The sequence below is a fragment of the Astyanax mexicanus genome, chromosome 8 (assembly GCF_023375975.1).
Source record: "Astyanax mexicanus isolate ESR-SI-001 chromosome 8, AstMex3_surface, whole genome shotgun sequence".
NCBI lineage: Eukaryota > Metazoa > Chordata > Actinopteri > Characiformes > Acestrorhamphidae > Astyanax > Astyanax mexicanus.
Genome location: NC_064415.1, coordinates 33,820,560 through 33,840,852, shown reverse-complemented (window position 1 = coordinate 33,840,852; position 20,293 = coordinate 33,820,560). Strand labels below are relative to the sequence as shown.

Here is a 20,293-nt window from a genome sequence, read left to right as displayed (position 1 = left end):
ATAAAGCATTAGCTTGGAAACAGTTTCACCTCATCATTGGACAAGGACTTTCGGAGGAAGCTGAGCAGCCCTTCATCCTTAGCAAACAACAAGGAAGTCTGAAAAACTGTCACAAAATATTTATTAGAAAAGGAATGACACACAAGTGAAAAACTAAAGTAAAACACTGAATACAACTGTTGAAGTGCAGATGTTTATATGCATGTGTTGTACCACATAGCAAGCTTTAACGCTCTCTTTGGTGTGTAAAAAAAATCTGTGGAGACACAGTTGACCTAGAATTTGGCTAAAGATTGCAAGAGAAAAAGATCAGAGTAAAACAGAGGGAACAGAGGTGGAATGAAGCTTCAGTCAAAAACATTTGTCAACTCACCAGTTTCATTTGAAACAGTGAATCCAATATTGGCATTAAAAACTACATGAAAGAACTAAATATTTACTGAAGACATTCTTAGAATAGTGACTTCTTTACTGTATTGTTACAAAAATAGGCTATATACATTCAATTTCATATATTCTTCAATCAATGTATTATATAATTATTAGTTATTTAATTAATTATTATTAATTTAATAAATTATGTCCCTATAGCTAGCATTGTAAGCCAATGTTGGGAGCATTGTATTGGAGAATTCTGGAGTAAATGAAGGTGAGATATTTGACATCAGTTCATACTTGTTACGCCGTTTTACTTCACCCCAAGTCCATTTCACACCGGAATATTTCCTTTAACTACACCTCTATAAAGGTGACCATAAATATCTACTAAACTGTTACAGATTTTGATCTAAATCAAACAATGATGATTGATGAATTTGCTAGGCCACATTCTAACTAAAGGCACCTCAGGCTTAGAACCGAACATTATACTCTACCAGTCAAAAGTCTGGACACACCTTTTCATTTATTGCTTTTCTATTTTTCCTAATATTTTAAATGAATACTAAAGTCATCCAGACGATGAAGGAACACATAAGGAATTGTGTAGCAACAGAGTAAACTCTTGCTCTTCTTTTCCTGAGGTGGTCCTGATGAGTGCCAGTTTCATCATTATGTTTTTGATGGTCTTTTTTTGACCTAACTTGAAATTTTTCATATTGACTGACCTTTATTTCTTAATGTATTTTTTTCTTTGTTTAGTTGGTTAGTTCTTGCCATAATATGGATTCAAACATTATATTTACTGTATACCAACTCTACCTCTTCAAAACTTTACAACCGATGCTCTCAAACACATTAAGTGGAAAATAAATTCAAGTAATTAACTCTTGACAAGTTCAGCACAGCTGTTAACTGAAAGCTGTGATTAGAGATGACTCCACCTCATAAAACTGACTGAGAAAATCCAGCCAAGATGAGCAAAACTGTGCTACTTTGAAAACTTGAAAATATAAAACATTCTGCTTAATCAATTTTTTCGCTTAACAAATAACTCCATGTGTTTTTGTTCATCGTTTAGATGATTTAAATATACCGTTCAGAAAAAAACTATCAAAATCTTATTTTAACTAAGTACAAAAGTAAATTCACTGAATGCTGTCTGATATTTAGCTACCTTGATACTTCAGAGGCGTATAACGCAAATTATTTAGCTATAAAATAAGCTAACTAGCTAAGCTAGCTAACTATACATGTTGAAACCTATTTCAGCTCGTATTCTGTAATAATAACACAGATATAAAAACTTTTATAATGTAAACAAGAAATTAGCAAGCTAACAACTAAACACGGGGGGTTATATCCAGTCTCAGTGAAGGCTGGTTTAATTTAAAGCCTGTAATAAACATAATTAGAGCTGGTTGAGTGTTTTCGGTCTGATGGCTAGTGTTAAATGCTGTAGGTTAAGGAGGAGGGGGTTGAGCTGCTCACCCAGCTCGTTCTCGGTCCTGGAGCTCATGCACTCCTGCACCAGGTCTCCGATAATATCGTGACATATCAGAGCGGCGTTCCTGCTCTCTGTGTCCCCCAGGAAAGAGTGCAGCTTGTGGAGAAAGCCCTGAATTCCTCCTCCAGCCGCTGCTGCTGCTGCTGTATCAGGAGAAGTGGAGGAGGAGGCGGAGGACATGTTTCAGCTCCCCGAAATCAAACCGGCGTGCTCTGCTCAGGCGCCAAAACACACACAGCCCTCCTCCTGCACACAGAGCGACCAAACACCCAGCTCCACTTCCTACAACCACCACAAACCACCTGCAGAGGGCGCTGCCGCTCCTCCACCACTGAGAGTCTGAGCAGAGACTGCTCTATGGGAATAACCAGGTGAGCAGGTAAAATTGTGTATTTCCTTGCTATTTTGGTCCTTATTTAGACTTAAGGAAATTCCCATTTAAAGTCAAATATACAGCTCCACTTCAGTTCCTGCATTAGTTTCTCTGATTTCGCTATTTATTTACATATTTATAAAGTTTTAAGAGTTCAGAAATCAATATTTGGTGGAATAACCCTTTTTATTTTATTCACATTTTCTATGCATCTTTGCATGTTCTCCTCCACCAGTCTTACACACTGCTTTTGGATAACTTCATGCCACTCCTGGTGCAAAAAAAATCAAGAAGTTCAGCTTGGTCTGATGGCTTTTGATCATCCATCTTCCTCTTGATTACATTACAGATGTTTTCAAGTTGGTAAAATCAAAGAGACTAATTTTTAGGTGGTCTCTTATTTTTTTCCAGAGCTGTATGTTGTATATTTTTGATGACCCTTCATTTGACCAAAAGGAAAAAAATATATAGTAAATTTAATTATAATTTTAGGTCAATTTTATATTCACCATACCTGTATTTCAAATACCATTATTTCAAAAATGTGTTTATTCAGACCTAAATAAATATATTTACTTATTGACAAATCCATCAATATTTTAAAGCTTTTCAATTTTATTTGAATCCCACTTTTATTTTTCTGTTTGTTTTGTTTGTTAGTTTATTTATGTTTTTGTTTTGATGTGCTTGAGATGTTGGTTGTATTTGCATGTGCTGTTTGACCTATTATTGTGTCTATTTTAGGCTGCTGGATTGTATTGTATACAAAATTAATACAATAAATATAAATAAATAACCAGGTGAGAAGAGAAGAAAAAAGAAGAAACACATTTTACACACAAAAAACTTTTAATTATAATTATAAACACTATTTACTAGTTCATATCATAATATTTTATTATATTGTTAGATATAATTATATATTATAATGATTTCAAATTTGACAAGTGGGTCGTAATAGATTCAAACTGAATCCAAAAATATTTAAATCTTTTTGAATGTAGATTCAATTTATTTTTAAAAGATATTATATATTTTTTAACTAGTCCGGATCATTTTTCAAAATGATTCAAATCTTTTTCAAAATTAGTTTGAAACATTTTGCAAACATATTTCAATATTTTTCAAAAGTAGCTAATTTCTTGTAGGATTTGTTTTTAAGATTTTTTTTTAAAAGTAGTTTCAGAAAAATGTTAATCTTTTTTTTCCAGATCAGTTCCAAATGATTAGACTGTTTTAAGTAGTTTAAATCAGTTTCAAAAATGTTAAAAAATTTTTATTTTTTTAAAATATTCAAAGTTTTTCAAAAGTAGTTCGGATCTGTTTGCAAACATATTCAAATATCTTTCAAAAGTAGCTCAGGGGTGGGTTTTCCAAAAGCTTCGTAACTCGTCCTTAAGATTGATTGGGGTGTGTCAACTTGCAAATATACATAGTGTCAAAAGTTTAGACACATCTTATTTAAAGTTTTTTTTCTACATTGTAGATAAATATTTAAGACATAAAAACAATTGACAAATTGTTTGTCAACAAGTGACAAATATGGAATTATCTAGTAAACAAAAAAGTGCATGCCCTTTTTGGAAGGAGAGAGAGAGAGAGAGAGAGAGAGAGAGAGAGAGAGAGAGAGCAGTTTAATGTTTTAAAATAGATTATGGCATTAATATACAATTTTTGTATTTATTTAGTCATGTGGATCTTTAGAGTATTTAAAGTATTTTAAGTACATCCTTTTGTTATTTAAATTTCCGAGTATGTATAATGATATTGATTTAATCGATGTGTGTGGTTCGATTGAGTGCGCTGTTTCGGGGGAGGAGTCAACAAAGACGTTCTTTAACCTCGTTCGTGTATTTTCGCTTCGCAAAGCTCTTTGGGAAACACTCGCAGAACTGCCTGGTTCTTTTATCACGTTCGTTTTTCACATTCCTTAGTTTGTTTGTTATTCGCTAGGATTGATTGTTTTCAGGAAACCCACCCCAGATCAGTTTTCTGAAAGATTTTAATGTTTTTTTAAAAAGTAGTTTTAATTAGTTTTCAAAAAGATATGAATCTTTAAAAAAGTCCTTTTACATCATTTAAAAGATGATTACAATCTTACATTGTCTGGAAATCCTGGTTTATCTATAGTCAAGTCCAGCTCCATTGTTCTGTATGCTACACAGATATTACACAGCTACAAGTATAACAGGAATGCAATACAGAGGGTTAAAGAATAGTATTTTCAAACATAATATTAAACAGGACAATAGAAATCATATAGTTATGTTTACTATTTTAACAGAGTTCTAATAAGTATATACAGGAATATGTTGAGCAGAATAAATTACATTTATATAAAATGTATATACAATATCTATTTTTTTGCCTAAGTACAATATAACAGCAGTCAAGCCTGTCCAATAAGAACAGAGCTGAGAGACATTCCTGTTGTAAATTCATAATAGCTTACTTTATGTGGAGCAAAACACAGTTGTGGCCAGCTTTAATTATTTTGGCATGTAACAAGATAGTCATTGATTACTGAAAAACTGTAAATCATTTATAACTCAATAACATATTGTTTTAAAATAATTTTATTAGAATCATTACTGACAGACTTACAGAAAATCTCATTTTAATCTTTACATTACTTTTTTAGTTCAATTACTGCTGATGATCAGATGGGTTCATCTTTCAGTTTTTTCGACCCTTTTTCTTGCTCTGCTTTCCTGCTTTAAATTTAAAACAGACAAAATAGAAATTAAAACCATTTCTCTGGCAAAAGTCATTTTTTTAATCAAAACACTGTAATAAAGATTCACTGTAAGCTATTGCTGTAGTTTTATTGTTTTAAATTTTTGAACCATTATTGTTATTGTAATTTACAATAACATCCTCTATTCAGACATTACTGTATATTACTGCATTTTGCACTTTCACACCCTCTGCACCTCCTCTTTTAAGCAGTTACTTTGAAACATGAGAAAATAAACAGATCTTAGTAATGTAACTGTATATATTTTATTTGTATACAGTTACTGTAATTTCTGGGAGGAAAGCGCAGGAACTTGGTTCTGATACATCAGCTCACAGACGCCTTGTGCTGAGCGACATCACCTTTGGAATAATGTGGGGAGAGAGCAAAGCCACTTGTTCTCCCTCAGGGCTCTGGTAGCTGATAGCAAGCTACATGACCAGGATTCTCCTGATCATAGTGCTTAGCCTGCTGGACCACTTGGTGCCCTCTTATTTTACAGTTATTACTGGATTTTTTTTGTCCTGTAAACTCATAGTACAATATTTTACAGTCTATATCTAATGCCTAATGTACATTTACAAAACTGCCAGTAATTGGCTGTAAATATTACAGTAATGCAGTAAAAAGGGCGGACACACTAATCTTTTAAAATGCTTTTGAGTTGTGGAGGCTTCTATTTAGTTTTATGCTGAACATATATTTATGTATTTTTCTGACACTGAAAATGAATAACTAGTGCTTAATCATTAAATGTGCTTAAATTAAGTCTTATCTGTTTTAAGATTTGTTTTTTACCGCTTAACCGTCGAGAAGAAAGAAAGCTCTTTTTAGAATCCCGTAGATCTTTATCAGTTGGTCCATGTCCAGATTCATATCCCGATCCAAATATAGATTTAGATGTCGCCACAGCAGCCTTTGGAGATCAAAACATAAATATTAGGAACTGCACAGATAACCTTCTTGTTTCTACACACATTATCATTTTATATTCACTAACTGTACAGACACTGGCATGATGGTGATTATTGTGTTGGTATGTGTTGTGCTGTATGAGTGGATCAGACTCAGCTGTGCAGCTGAAGTGTGGCCTCCACCCTTAACCTCCCCAGGCAGTGACCAAACACAAACACACACTCTAGTGAGTTTTGCCAGTCTTTGCCAGTTGTTTTTGTGAATTTAGCTGTTTACATCTTTTGCTTCTGGAATCTCTCGTTTACTTCTGCTTCAGTTTTTGATTCTGAGGTTTGGCACAGTGTTCACGGGTGGGTAAAAAGCATTCACCTGGAATTTTCGTTGATTACCTGATTTTAGAATGACAGGTACATGAAACAAAAATGTCAAAGACTGACAAATAGGGAAATTATTCACACCGCAGCTCCTCCTCTCCCACTTACTGAATAAACTTGATTTATTGGATAAGCTCAGCTGCGCTACCATGAAAAACAAAACTCGAAATATAGGCATGTGTCTCATCACCAAGATATTTAGAAAGGTAAGCTATTTAGCTAGTCTGGTATGTCTCTGGTTTATTGTTAGCAATGTTTAATGTCTAAAAGGTATCTGTGCAATCCATGATTATTAGCTGAGGTGTTTCGGTAATATTGGCCAAAATTGTCCCTCTTCCCTGACCCTTGAGACAAATTTTATACAGCCTTCACTGCATTTTACATTGTATTAAACTACTGGGTAATGCACGTTAGTCGTGTTACTCCGCTTTACGTGTAAATTAACCTTAATTCCTGTACGAATGAGTAGCAGATTATTAAACACACAGAGAAGCAGCACATGTAGATGTGTCTGTTCCAAACATGGCAGAACAACCATTTCTTTTGATTCTTAAAATTTAGTTTGCAGTAATTTTTGGACAACTTTTAGCACACATTTAACTCCATAGAAACTCATATATTTTTTTTTCTTCACATAAATAAACTTTAATGATTAAAAAAACATTTTAGGCAACTCTGTTTCAGAAGCGTAATTTTAAAATGAACTCTACACCAGAATTTTCTGACATTTTTCATTTCTGTGGTGTTGTTTTTATTTTTCCCATGTAAGTTGTAAATTTGCGGGTAACCAAGGGCTGTAAAGGAAACATTAGTTGAATATTTAAAATCCCTCTGAAACAAGAGATAATTTCAGAGCTTCCTTAACTTCAGTTTCAAACTGATTATAAGCTAGCTATACACAGAAAATTTGGCAGTGTTAAATCAACACTGTTAGTGTTAAATTAACACTGAGAGTGTAAAGTTTAACACTAATAAGTGTTGATTTAACATTAACAGTGTTGATTTAACATTGCCAAATTTCCTGTGTAGAATGGATGGTGTGTTCAGGGTGAATAGCAGTGTTATAGCAGTGCTAGCTAGCTTTAGTGACATGCTAACTAACCGTAGCAAGGAACTAACTAAAATTCTAATGTTACCAGGGAGAGAACTAAAGCTAGCGACAAGCTAGCTTATCTTAGTGACAAGCAAGCTAAAATACTAATCTTACATGGGATAGTCCTTAAGCTACTGTCATGCTAGCTAACTTTAGCAACGAGCTAAAATACACACTAATGTTACCGGGAAGTGATCTGAAGCTAGCAAAGAGCTAGCTAACCTTAGTGATGAGCTAGCTAAAATACTAATGTTACTGGGTAGAGAACTAACATTAGTGACAAGCCAGCTAACCTAACGTTGAGCTAGCTTACCCTAATAATGAGCTGTTTGAGGGCAAATTGTCTTTGTTTTTGTTTTTAATTTTAGAATAAAAATGCGTGAAATTAAATTCTATTTCCAATGAAAATGTCCAATGAAATTGAAATTTGAATGTTTATATTTAATGCTTAATCTGGTCTCGGTCTTGGACTTGGTCTCGGTTTTTCCCGGTCTTGGTCTTGACTCGGATTTGACTATTTTGGTGTGTTGATATCTTAACAGTGCTGTGCTTTTGCGCATCTCAGTATTCACGCTGTGAAGGTGAGCCAGCAGGTAATTTACGGGAACAGCAATTGAATTATATTGTTATTCTGTTTATTGTCCGTGTGTGTATGTGTGTATAAGGAGTGGGGGTGTATGCACCCTGAGCACATGCCTCGCGCATGGCACATCTATGGACAGGTGACGGTTGACTGTTGTTAGGGTTAAAATAACTCAGTGAGACACCTGTGTTTTCTGCTGCCAAATTGCAATACACCAGAAAATTACCTGAACACACCTCACTTCCAGACCACCACAAGGACTCAATAGACTTTATTGTCATTTGCATCACATGTGGTACATGAGGTGGAAAGAAATTGTCATCTCACGTACCTTTTTACTTATTTTAGTGAGGTAGAGAGGTAGGGCAAGGTGAAGCCGTCCAGAGACATGGGGAAAGCTGACAGAGCTCACTGTAAAGCACTATTGTCTATATCGATATTAACAATATTGTCTCATTTTATATATTGTATACCAGTGATGGTATAGTTACTTTGAAAAAGTAATCCGATTACTGATTACTGATTACTCCTTTAAAAAGTAACTTAGTTACTTTATGGATTACTTGATTTTAAAAGTAACTAAGTTACTTTACAAGTTACTTTATTAGTTATTTTCAGCAGCTGCAGACACAACCTCCCGCCGCCTTAACATTAACATTATAACCAGTTTTGCCAATACTCCCTTTATTGGAAAATGCATTTTTAACAGCAACAATTTATCTCTGTTAAGTTGAACTATTTCCTAAAAAAATACGTTTTTTTTTATAAAAATAAAAAATTAACATAAATATATTTTTTTATAAAAAATAAAATATGGTCTTTCTTGATTTTACTAAACATAAATACTTGTTTTTATAAAAAATATATAAAATAAAGAAAGTCTTTCTTGACCTGACATATTTAACACTGTAAAACTGAACATTGAACTTGTTGTTCTCTGCAGGGCAGCAAGGAGTGGTTTTATAAAACAGAACCGTGTATATGGTCTAGACCAGGGATCACATATTTGCAGACTGGGGTCCGGGTCCGGACCCAGATGTTGTCCAATACGGACCCATACCGGACCCAACTACTGAGAAGGATTTAATTCTGACAGTGTTCATTTAAAGCACCGGAACTTTTCTTGTCTTTACGGTATACGCGCAGTGAACTTCCAATCACGTGTGGTGTAAAATCTTTAAATGCTCTCCTCTGCCAATCAAATTTGTGGCAGACCGCTGCCCTGGCTAGTGAATTGGGACGCGGCCGCAAAAAAACGCTTTAATAAAGAGATAGGGCGCCGAGAACTGGCGGAAAACGAAAACGGGCGGAAACTAAAGACACGCCGAGCGCGAGAGAGAGAGACAGGGGAGAAAGCGAGACGCGTGTGATTGGGGAAGAGCGGAGGGGGAATAGGTAAAGAAGCGGTGTGTGTGTGTGTGTGTGTGTGTGTGTGTGGAGGAGATGAGGTGGAGAGAGAGAGTAACGCACAGTGACTTAAATAAGTAACTTTAATCTGATTACTGGATTGGAAATAGTAACGCGTTAGATTACTCGTTACTGAAAAAAGGGTCAGATTAGAGTAACGCGTTACTAAGTAAAGCGTTACTGACATCACTGTTGTATACATATGACATATGAAAATATGTCAATATTTTTTAACATCTCAATATTTCTCCCAGCCCTAACAGCCATGTCTTGGTAGGATTGCAGTTGTAGAATATTTTTTTCCACTCCCCACAACTTTATCTCTGACTTGTCTAATGAGTTCCTTGGTCTTCATGATGATGTTTGTTCACTAGTGCTCTAACAAAAGTTAAATTACACACAGCTGGACTCTAGTCACTATTAACTAAGTGACTTCTGAAGCCAATTAATTGCAGTGGACCTGTGTTACATTTTCCTCATTAAACAGCCCAGCAGAACCAACTGAGAGCATCGCACTGTTACAGCTCAGGTTTCTTTTCACCAGCCAAATTTATAAATAAAAAAAAAGAAAATTAACTCACTGAACGTGCAGGAGGACCGGCCAGCAGAACTGTGCGTCCAATTTTCTATGAAATAAATAAAAATAAAAAATAATGAAACACTCCTTAATCTCCACCGGGCTTCATTCACCAAAGTCCTAACAAACAGTCCAAATAAACAGTCTACATCAGATTAATGACTTAATCTTAATGCAACTATTCTCTTATAATGATGGATCACATTTTCCTCATAAAACTGAACAAATACAAAATAAGGAAACATTGGTGAATGTCAAGCTCTTTAAACAAACTGTGTAAATGGATTTAAAAAAGACATTTCTTTTAACATTGAGTTTAATACTTAGTAAATGATCAGGATCATCTACTAAGAATTAAACTCAATGTTAAAAGAAATGTATTTTTCTTAATTATTTCAAACAGAAATAATTAGTAGATGCAGACAGTGTTGGGAAGTAACGGATTACATGTAACGGCGTTACGTAATCAGATTACAAATTATAAGTAACTGTAATCCGTTACAGTTACTGCTTCAATAAATGGTAATCAGATTACAGTTACTCTGCTAAAATTAAAGAATTACATTGCGGTACTTTCCTATTTTTGCTCTTCCAACACTGACAAAACGCAAATAACATGAAGGTGGATCAGTACCCGCCTCTCCTGCAGTAGCGCCGCGCGCTCAGTTACAAACCCGGGAATTAACCTGTCGATACTTACGGAGCTCGACTGGAAGTTAACTCGACAGTGTTCAGTAGGGAGAGAGAGATAGAGAGAGAGAGAGAGAGAGAGAGAGAGAGAGAGAGAGAGAGAGAGAGAGAGAGAGAGGGGCGATATATTTCTCCTTTGACGTCGCAAAAAACAAGATAACGTGTAAACCGCGTGGAGCGACTCCATTACCGGTAAAACACCACTAATCTTTCAGCTTCTGCAGACCAGAGTCCCACAGATCTCCATTGAGAGATCAGCGTTTTAATGCTGATGTTATTTCATGAGCTGATGTGTTTAACTCGGCAGTGCACTAAAACACAGAACTGATACAGAACCCTAACTCATTAAGATCAGATCATCTGTTTAGTCTCACAGTGGGAAAGATATAGCTAGTGTTAAAGCAGGAACAGCTCAGAAAGGAAGTCAATAATATAACGAAAATAAAACAATAAAATAAGTGAATCTATGAACCCAAAAGTCTGTGTAAAGTTCCTTACAGCACTTTCTCATAAGTTTCTCACTTTAACTCATGAAGTCTCTCAGTACATCCTGAGAGCATCTCTACAGGACAGTGTGTGAATGTGAGTTTCTGATCTCATTTATAGACTGTAGCTCCAGTAGGTGTGCTGGGTTAGTGCTGGAGATAAAACTAGATCATTTAAAAGCTGTTTTTGCATCTACAGCTCTGTTTAAACTATAATTTAACTATTCAGTTGTTTTATGACCTGATTTCTAGAGCAAAATTTCTAAATGTAAAATATATATAGTCACACACCTATAATAATAATAATAATATACATTAAATCATATATAAATATATTTCACATTCAAACATTAACAATATTACTCAAGTGGTTATTAAACGTTTCATTTTGTATACATGTAGAGTTAATAATTCAAGGGAACTGATGAAAAAGCATTTACATTTACACCCTTTACATTTTAGTCGACTAAATTTACTGTAATTTTAGTCGACTATATTCTTATGACATTAAGTCGACTAAAACTAAGTCGACTAAATTACTAAATTGTGACTAAAACTTAATGCTATTTTCGTCACAAAACTATGACTAAGACTAAATCAATATTTGTTGTCAAAATTAACACTGGTGGCAAACCTGCAAGTAGATAGCTTACAGTTGTTGTTACATTGTTTGGTTTTAAATTGTTTTATCATCAATTTATAGAAGTGTTTCATAAAATTGTTTGATGAAATGGTTTCATAAGTATTTTTATAGGGTGATAGAAAATGCTGTTTTATTTGTTTATCTATTTGTCAAATGGAAAGAAAAATAAAAGGATAATATGCAATATGTGGTTGCTACATTCATTCAGGCTTAAAAAATGACAATATTGTAAGTAATCCAAAGTAATCAGATTACGTTACTCACTTGAAGTAATGTAACTGATTACGTTACAAATTACATTTTGAGTGATGTAATCAGTAATCTGTAAGGGATTACATTTTAAAAGTAACCTTCCCAACACTGGATGCAGATATAATTTCTTAAAAACACATAATCATTTTATATCTTACCCAAACAGCTTTACTCGGTGTCTTTGCAGTTTGCTTAATCTTTAGAAAACAACAGAAGTCATCACTTATGGTTATTTTCCATCAATTACTTTTAACATTTCTGTTCTTGAAAATTGTATATTTTATACTGTAAGTTACACTTTAAATCTTACCTTCTTGGGGGCTTTATCTCCTCCACAACAGAGATGAACAGACAGGAACAGGAGTGCTGTTAAACACAGAATTGTTTTGGGGTTCATTCTCACAGTGTAGAGCGGTGGATCTGCAGCTGTGCTGAGATGAGAGAGGTTTAGGTCTGGTGTGAGAAGTGAACAGTTGCAGGTTGAGAGGAAGAAGCAACAAAATTATTTATCTTGTAAAAATCTTATCTGATCTGTAGTTTTGTAACCAAGCCATGCTTAGAGCTTAAAGAATGCCCTAACCACACAAGAGTACAACAACAGCAGTAGTAGCAGTAGAAGCAGTAGTAGTAGTATTAGCAGTAGTAGTAGCAGTAATAGTAAGACTAATAGTAGCAGTAGTAGCAGTAGTAGCAGTAGTAGCAGCAGTAGTAATATTAGTAGTAGTGACAGTAGTACTAGTAGTAGCAGCAGTACTAGTAGCAGTAAAAGCAGTAGTAGTAGTAGTAGTAATAGTAGTAGGGGAGTAGCAGTAGCACTATTAGTAGCAGCAGTAGTAATATTAGTAGTAGCCGTAGTAGTAACAGGAGTAGTAGTAGCAGTAGTACCAGTAGTAGTAATAGTAGTAGTAATGACAGTAGTAGTAGTAGCAGCAGTACTAGTAGAAGTACTACTAGTAGTAGCAGTAGTAATAGTAGTAGAAGTAGTAGTAGCAGTAGTAACAGTAGTTGTAGCAGCAGTAGTAATAGTAGTAGTAGTAGTAACAGTAGTAGTAGAAGTATTAGTAGCAGCAGTAATAAAAGTAGTAGTAGCAGTAGTAGCAGCAGTAGTAATAGTAGTAGTAGCAGTAGTAGTAGCAGCAGTAGCAATAGTAGAAGTAATAATAGAAGTAGCAGTAGTAACAGTAGTAGTAGAAGTAGTAGCAGCAGTAGTAGCATTAGTAGTAGTAGTATAAGTAGCATTAGTAGTAGTAGCATTAGCAGTAGTAGCATTAGTAGTAATATTAGTAGTAGCAGCAGTAGCAATAGTAGTATAAGTAGCATTAGTAGTAGTAGAATTAGCAGTAGTAGTAGTAGCAGTAGTATTAGTAGTAGTAGCAGCTGAGTAAGAAGTACTTAGTTACAGTAGCAATACTTCACAAAGAGAAACTAAACTGAACAGGCAAATATCCTCACTGATTTAATTATCTATCTGCTATTATTCTCCAGTGTTTCTCCAGTCTGTAGTTATGTGTACTTGGTCTTGTCTGTGTGCTTTTTTCTGTAAACTGTAGGAGTGGTATCTCTATTCTGTTTATAGGTGTTATGATTTCTCCCTTGAGTGATTTAACCACCATAGTACAGTGCATCCGGAAAGTATTCACAGCGCTTCACTTTTTCCACATTTTGTTACGTTACAGCCTTATTCCAAATTGTATTATATTAATTTCTTTCCTCAAAAATCTACACAAAATAACCCAGTATGACCATGTGAAGAAAAAGTTTTGTTGAGAGTTCTGGATTTTATTTTTAAATAAAGAACTAGGAAATCACATTTATGTAAGTATTCACAGCCTTCACTATGAAGCTCAAAATTGAGCTCAGGTGCATCCTGTTTCCACTGATCATCCTTGAGTTGTTTCTACAGCTTAAATGGAGTCTGCCTGTGGTAAATCCAGTTGATCGGACATGATTTGGAAAGGCACACATCTGTCTCTATAAGGTCCCACAGTTGACTGCATGTCAAAGCGCAAACACCAAGCATGAAGTCAAAGGAATTGTCTGTAGACCTCCGAGGCAAAATTGTCTTGAGGCACAAATCTGGAAAAGGATACAGAAAAAATTATGCTGCTTTGAAGGTCCCAATGAGCACAGTGGCCTCCATCATTCATAAATGAAAGAAGTTTGGAACCACCAGGACTCTTCCTAGAGCTGTCCGGCCGTCTAAATTGAGCGATCGGGGAAGGGCCTTGGTCAGGGAGGTGACCAAGAACCCGATGGTCTCTCTGTCAGAGCTCCAGCGTTCCTCCGTGGAGAGAGGAGAACCTTGCAAAAGGACAACCATCTCTGCAGCAATCCACCAATCAGGCCTGTATAGCAGAGTGGCCAGGCGAAAGCCACTCCTTAGTAAAAGACACAAGGCAGCCCGTCTGGAATTTGCCAAAAAGCACCTGAAGGACTCTCAGACCATGAGAAACTAAATTCTCTGGTCTGATGAGACAAAAATTGAACTCTTTGGTTTGAATGCCAGGCGTCATGTTTGGAGGAAACCAGGCACTGCTCATCACGAGGCCAATACCATCCCTACAGTCAAGCATGGTGGTGGCAGCATCATGCTATGGGGATGTTTTTCAGCAGCAGGAACTGGCAGACTAGTCAGGATAGAGGGAAAGATGAATGCAGCAATGTACAGAGACACCCTGGATGAAAACCTGCTCCAGAGTGCTCTTAACCTCAGACTGGGGCGACGGTTCATTTTTCAGCAGGACAACAATCCGAAGCACACAGCCAAGATCTCAAAGAAGTGGCTTCAGGACCACTCTGTGAATGTCCTGGAGTGGCCTAGCCAGAGCCCAGACTTGAATCCGATTGAAATCTTTGGAGAGATCTGAAAATGGCTGTGCACAGACATCTCCCATCCAACCTGATGGATCTTCAGAGGTACTGCAAAGAAGAATGGGCAAAACTGCCTAAAGAGAGGTGTGCCAAGCATGTGGCATCATATTCAAAATGACTTGAGGCTGTAGTTGATGCCAAGGGTGGTTCTACAAAGTGTTAAGCAAAGGCTGTGAATACTTATTTAAATATGATTTCTTTTTTTTTTTTAATACATTTTCAAAACTCTCAAGAAAGCTTTTTTCACATGGTCATAATGGGGTATTTTGTGTAGAATTTTGAAGAAAGAGATTAATTTAATACAATTTGGAATAAGGCTGTAACGTAACAAAATGTGGGAAAAAAAGAAGCGCTGTGAATACTTTCCAGATGCACTGTAACATAAGGGTGTATGCTGAGTTTTTACAGCAGGACTGTGCGTGTGTGTGCGCGTATGTATAAGTCTATCCAGTCAGAGTAATTGGAAATGGCAGTGTGGTTAAAGTTATCCAAAAGCCTGATAAGCCGGGGAAAGAAACTGTTTGTGAGTCTGGGTGTCGTGTGCAGAAGATCATATCTTATCAAAACAGGAAACAGAGAAGAAGCACAAACTGTTCTTGAAACAGTGAAGCTGGTATGATGCAAGATTTTCATAATACTACATTTTATTTTTTAGCATCATTTAAAATTGGGATAATCCAAGAGACCAATGAATAAAATTCTAAAACACTTTCACCATTCTGGCTATTTAGTGTTTTAGGGTTTAAGCACCGGTACTGTTTGACAGTGGAGATGTAATACTGTTGTCCTAATAAAGTGATGGAACATTCCACAACAGTTCAAATAGAGTTAAATTTTTGGGATGGACAAAAATCTTGGGCTGGCCAACTCTGGCCCTCTTAAACATATGTTAGATTAATATACAGCTAATGATTGTGAAATATAAACAGTGTATAACGTATAAAGAAACAATACCACAGAATATATATAAAGAAACAATATTTTTCTTTATAAATTATAAATTAGACAGGTCCATAAATTTATTTAAATACCTTTTGAACTAATTATTACAACAAAATTAGTTTGGTAAGCTCATTGATCCTTGACTTACATACACAGCTGAATCTAATTATGAGAAAGGGTTAAGGTGCCAATTGCAAAGATTGAAAACAAAGATTGTTCAACATCATGGTTTAGGGGAAGGACACAAAAAGCTCAGAGATCTCAGAGATTTCAGCTGTCAGTTTCCACTGTGAGGAACATAGTGAGGAAATGGAAGAACCACAGACTCAGTTCTAGTTAAGACCTATATCACGCTAGCCACATTTCCTTCTGCTCCCCCTGTCACTCCTGGTGAGCCTGAGCGTGGCTTTAAAGCTGAATACTACAATCCCCAAAACTCTATGGACTTTAACGAGGTGACATAACTGATCACTCATACATAAGAATGCATCACAATGCTTCAAAATACACTTAAATAAATAATAAAAACAATAAGCATAGTAAAACCAATTACAAAGTAAACATTTTTATTTTTAAAAGTTAATAAAATAATATAAAATAGATTGAGTATAGACATTAAGTATTAAAATATAATCCAGATTAAAATAAACATACATAAAATAAACAAATTCAAACAAAAAATGTAATATAATAAAAAAATACATGACACTTGAACGTTTGTTATTTAAAGAATTCTTATTTTACAAGCCTTTTACCTATGATGACGTTTTTGACTCATTCTTAAAAAATGTGGCAACCCGCACATTTACACATTTCTTCCGCTCCCAGCCACAATCCTAATAGGAATAAAATGTAGTGCTTGAAATTTACTTATGTATTTATTAAAACAGCAATGTAGCGCTGGATTAGCTGTCCCAGTAACTTAGATCGGACCCAAAATCCCAGCCCAAGCCTGTACACGTTCTGCCCAAGCCCACCCAGACCCATAACCTGTCCTATTTAAACATATATGTTTAATGTTGAATTGGAGATGCTGAATTAGTCTCATCGCAGCTTGTGTGTATGTGTGTGTGTCTGTTGGTCAATTATCCTCTGCTTTGATATTTATCAGTAGTATATTTTTTCGTTTCTTGCATTGGATATTAACTTAAAAACTCCTTTTTTGCAGCTTTTCTTGAGTGCCAATTGTGAGTCTGTTATACTCATAATGTTTGTTTTAAAATGAGTTATTCTCAGTGCAGAATACATTAATCAAGATTTAAGCATTATTGCAGCCAGATCAAGAATCTTGCAGTAGATGTGGATTTAGGCCTGTAAACTGGATGAAGGGATTGATCCAGGAATAAAATCAACATTGTCACGAGTGTCATGGATCAAAACGCAGTACACAAACCAGATGTAGTCTAAAGTTTTAGGTATTTAAGCACAAGCAGCCCAAATCCATCAATACAGGTGGTGAAAGAAGGAACCACTCATCAATATAATCTGATTTGATTGTAGCTTAAAACCTAATTTATGCTTTTTAATTTTAAATAAATGCCCCCTTTTCCTTTTTTTTGCTCACGTTCTTCATGCACTGACATTGGGTGTGTACATTTGCTGCTACACCCCTGAATGCAGTATCTATGCACATATGTCTATGGTGCCTCAGCTCAATTTGTTGAATTAAAGTTCTTATTTCCTCTTTTGTCCTGTCGTGGTACAGCTTCTGGTACAGCTCCGAGCGACTGCTTCTGACTGACAGCCCCGCCCCAAATTCGGGAGAGTTTTCCTTTTGCATTTCAAGGTGTATTTAATTAAAATTTAGCACTGCATCTGAACTTGTCTCTGTCTTGCCCGGCCCTTCTGACAGTGTTGGGAAGTAACGGATTACATGTAACGGCGTTACGTAATCAGATTACAAATTATAAGTAACTGTAATCCGTTACAGTTACTGCTTCAGTAAGTGGTAATCAGATTACAGTTACTCTGCTAAAATAAAAGGGTTACATTGCGGTACTTTCCTATTTTTGCTCTTCCAATCCAACACTGACAAAACGCAAATAACATTTTGCGGTGAATACGCTCTGATATGACAGGGAACTGTCTGCCCCTCCTCCCGTCTCGCTGCACACACACACATACAGGGAGGAGGGGCAGCGGCTCACAGCGGCTCCACGCTCACACAACGAGACGAAATTAACTGACATTTTGGTCAACGAATAAAAACGAGACGAAAATGTTTGGCAGGGACGAAATCCAATCAGAACTGATTTAGGTCTGTGAAAGGTAGGGACCAGTTAGGAAGAGATCCAATCACTGCTACTTTAGCGAAGGTGGAGTACCCGCCTCTCCTGCAGCAGCGCCGCGCGGAATTAACCTGTCGATACGGAGCTCGACTGGAAGTTAACTCCACAGTGTTCAGCAGGGAGAGAGGGAGAAGGAGAGAGGGGAGAGGCGATATATTTCTCTTTTGACGTCGCGAAAAACAAGATAACGTGTAAACCGCGTGGAGCGACTCCATTACCGGTAAAAAAACACCACTAATCTTTCAGCTTCTGCAGACCAGAGTCACAGATCTCCATGCAGAGATCCGCGTTTTAATACTGATGTTATTTCATGAGCTGATGTGTTTAACTCAGCAGTGCACTAAAACACAGAACTGATACAGAACCCTAACTCATTAAGATCATCTGTTTAGTCTCACAGTGGGAAAGATATAGCTAGTGTTAAATCAGCAGCAGGTCAGAAAGGAACTCAATAATATAACGAAAATAAAACAATAAAATAAGTGAATCTATGAACCCAAAAGTCTGTGTAAAGTTCCTTACAGCACTTTCTCATAAGTTTCTCACTTTAACTCATGAAGTCTCTCTGTACATCCTGAGAGCATCTCTACAGGACAGTGTGTGAATGTGTGTTCATTTATAGACTGTAGCTCCAGTAGATGTGCTGTTACTGCTGGAGATAAAACTAGATCCTTTAAAAGTTTTTGCATCTACAGCTCTGTTCAAACTATAATTTAACTATTCAGATGTGTTATGACCTGATTTCTAGAGCAAAATTTTAAATGTAAAATATGTATAGTCACACACCTACAATAATAATAGTAATAATAATAATAATATACATTAAATCATATATAAATATATTTCACTTTCAAACATTAACAATATTACTCAAGTGGTTATTAAACGTTTCATTTTGTATACATGTAGAGTTAATAATTCAAGGAAACTGATGAAAAAGCATTTACATTTACACCCTTTACATTTTAGTCGACTAAATTTACTGTAATTTTAGTCGACTATATTCTTATGACATTAAGTCGACTAAAACTAAAAACATTTCAGATGACTAAATTGTGACTAAAACTAAATACTATTTTCATCACAAGACTATGACTAAGACTAAATCACAATTTGTTGTCAAAATTACACTGGAGGCAAACCTGCAAATAGATAGCTTACGGTTGTTGTTACATTGTTTGGTTTTAAATGGTTTTATCATCAATTTATGGAAGTGTTTTATAAAATTGTTTGATGAAATGGTTTCATAAGTATTTTTATAGAGTGATTGAAAAGGCTGTTTTATTTGTTTATCTATTTGTTACATTCATTCAGGCTTAAAAAAATGACAATATTTAAAGTAATCCAAAGTAATCAGATTACGTTACTCACTTGAAGTAATGTAACTGATTACGTTACAAATTACATTTTGAGTGATGTAATCAGTAATCTGTAAGGGATTACATTTTAAAAGTAACCTTCCCAACATTGCCTTCTGACAACCTGAAGTGGCAGGCCAAGAAAAATCTATAAGCAGAGGAAGAGAGTGAGAGAGAGCATGAGTTTGTTTTAAGTTGAAGGAGTGTAGATAAATGTATAGGAAAGGCAAAAGGCTGGCTGATTCTGATTAGTCATAGACTGATGAATATTCATAAGCTATAAAAAGGAGTGGTGTCCACAAGACTTTAAGTAGTCCACAGCCTGAGAAGTGTTTTTTAACATGGGGATTTATGGGAAAACAACAAGAAAACAATTTAGACTAATAGAACAACACGTGTGAAAACCTGTCATGTCATTTTTACCTGTCAATAACGAGGGAAATGTTTAGATTAGGTCGTTGAATTCAATGTTTGTTGGTTTGTGGGTAATCTGTTCTCTACTGGAATCTTCTGGTGCTTGCTCATGAACAAGTCCCCATGGGCTGAGAGGGGAAGAGAAGGGTTAAGAGAGAACTCAGTAAAACACATTTACTAGTGAAACCCAACTCTTCTGAAGGTTTAGGGGGCTGCTGATGTGGGCATTGAGCTAAAAACATCTTTTTGCCCAAATATTTCAGTCAATGATATAGAATTCTTGACTAGTGAATTGGTAATGTCCCGTTAAAGAGAAAAGGAGAAAAAAGTGATAAAAAGGAATATAATTTCCAAAGAAATATCAAGATGTGGTTTATTACTGTAGGACATTTGTGAGCAAACATTT

General features: G+C 35.6%; 1 protein-coding gene across 1 annotated transcript in view; it reads right to left on the bottom strand.

Moving 5' to 3' along the window:
* prkdc (protein kinase, DNA-activated, catalytic subunit) overlaps positions 1 to 2,129 on the bottom strand; it is a 72,962-nt gene extending 70,833 nt beyond the window's left edge. The window contains exons 1-2 of the mRNA XM_049482503.1: positions 1,870 to 2,129; positions 30 to 106 (exon numbers count right to left, since the gene is read on the bottom strand). Coding sequence (XP_049338460.1) covers positions 30 to 106; positions 1,870 to 2,065 — 273 coding nt within the window. The 5' untranslated portion in view covers positions 2,066 to 2,129. The remainder of the gene's footprint in view (positions 1 to 29; positions 107 to 1,869) is intronic.
* Positions 2,130 to 20,293: the final 18,164 nt, after the last annotated feature.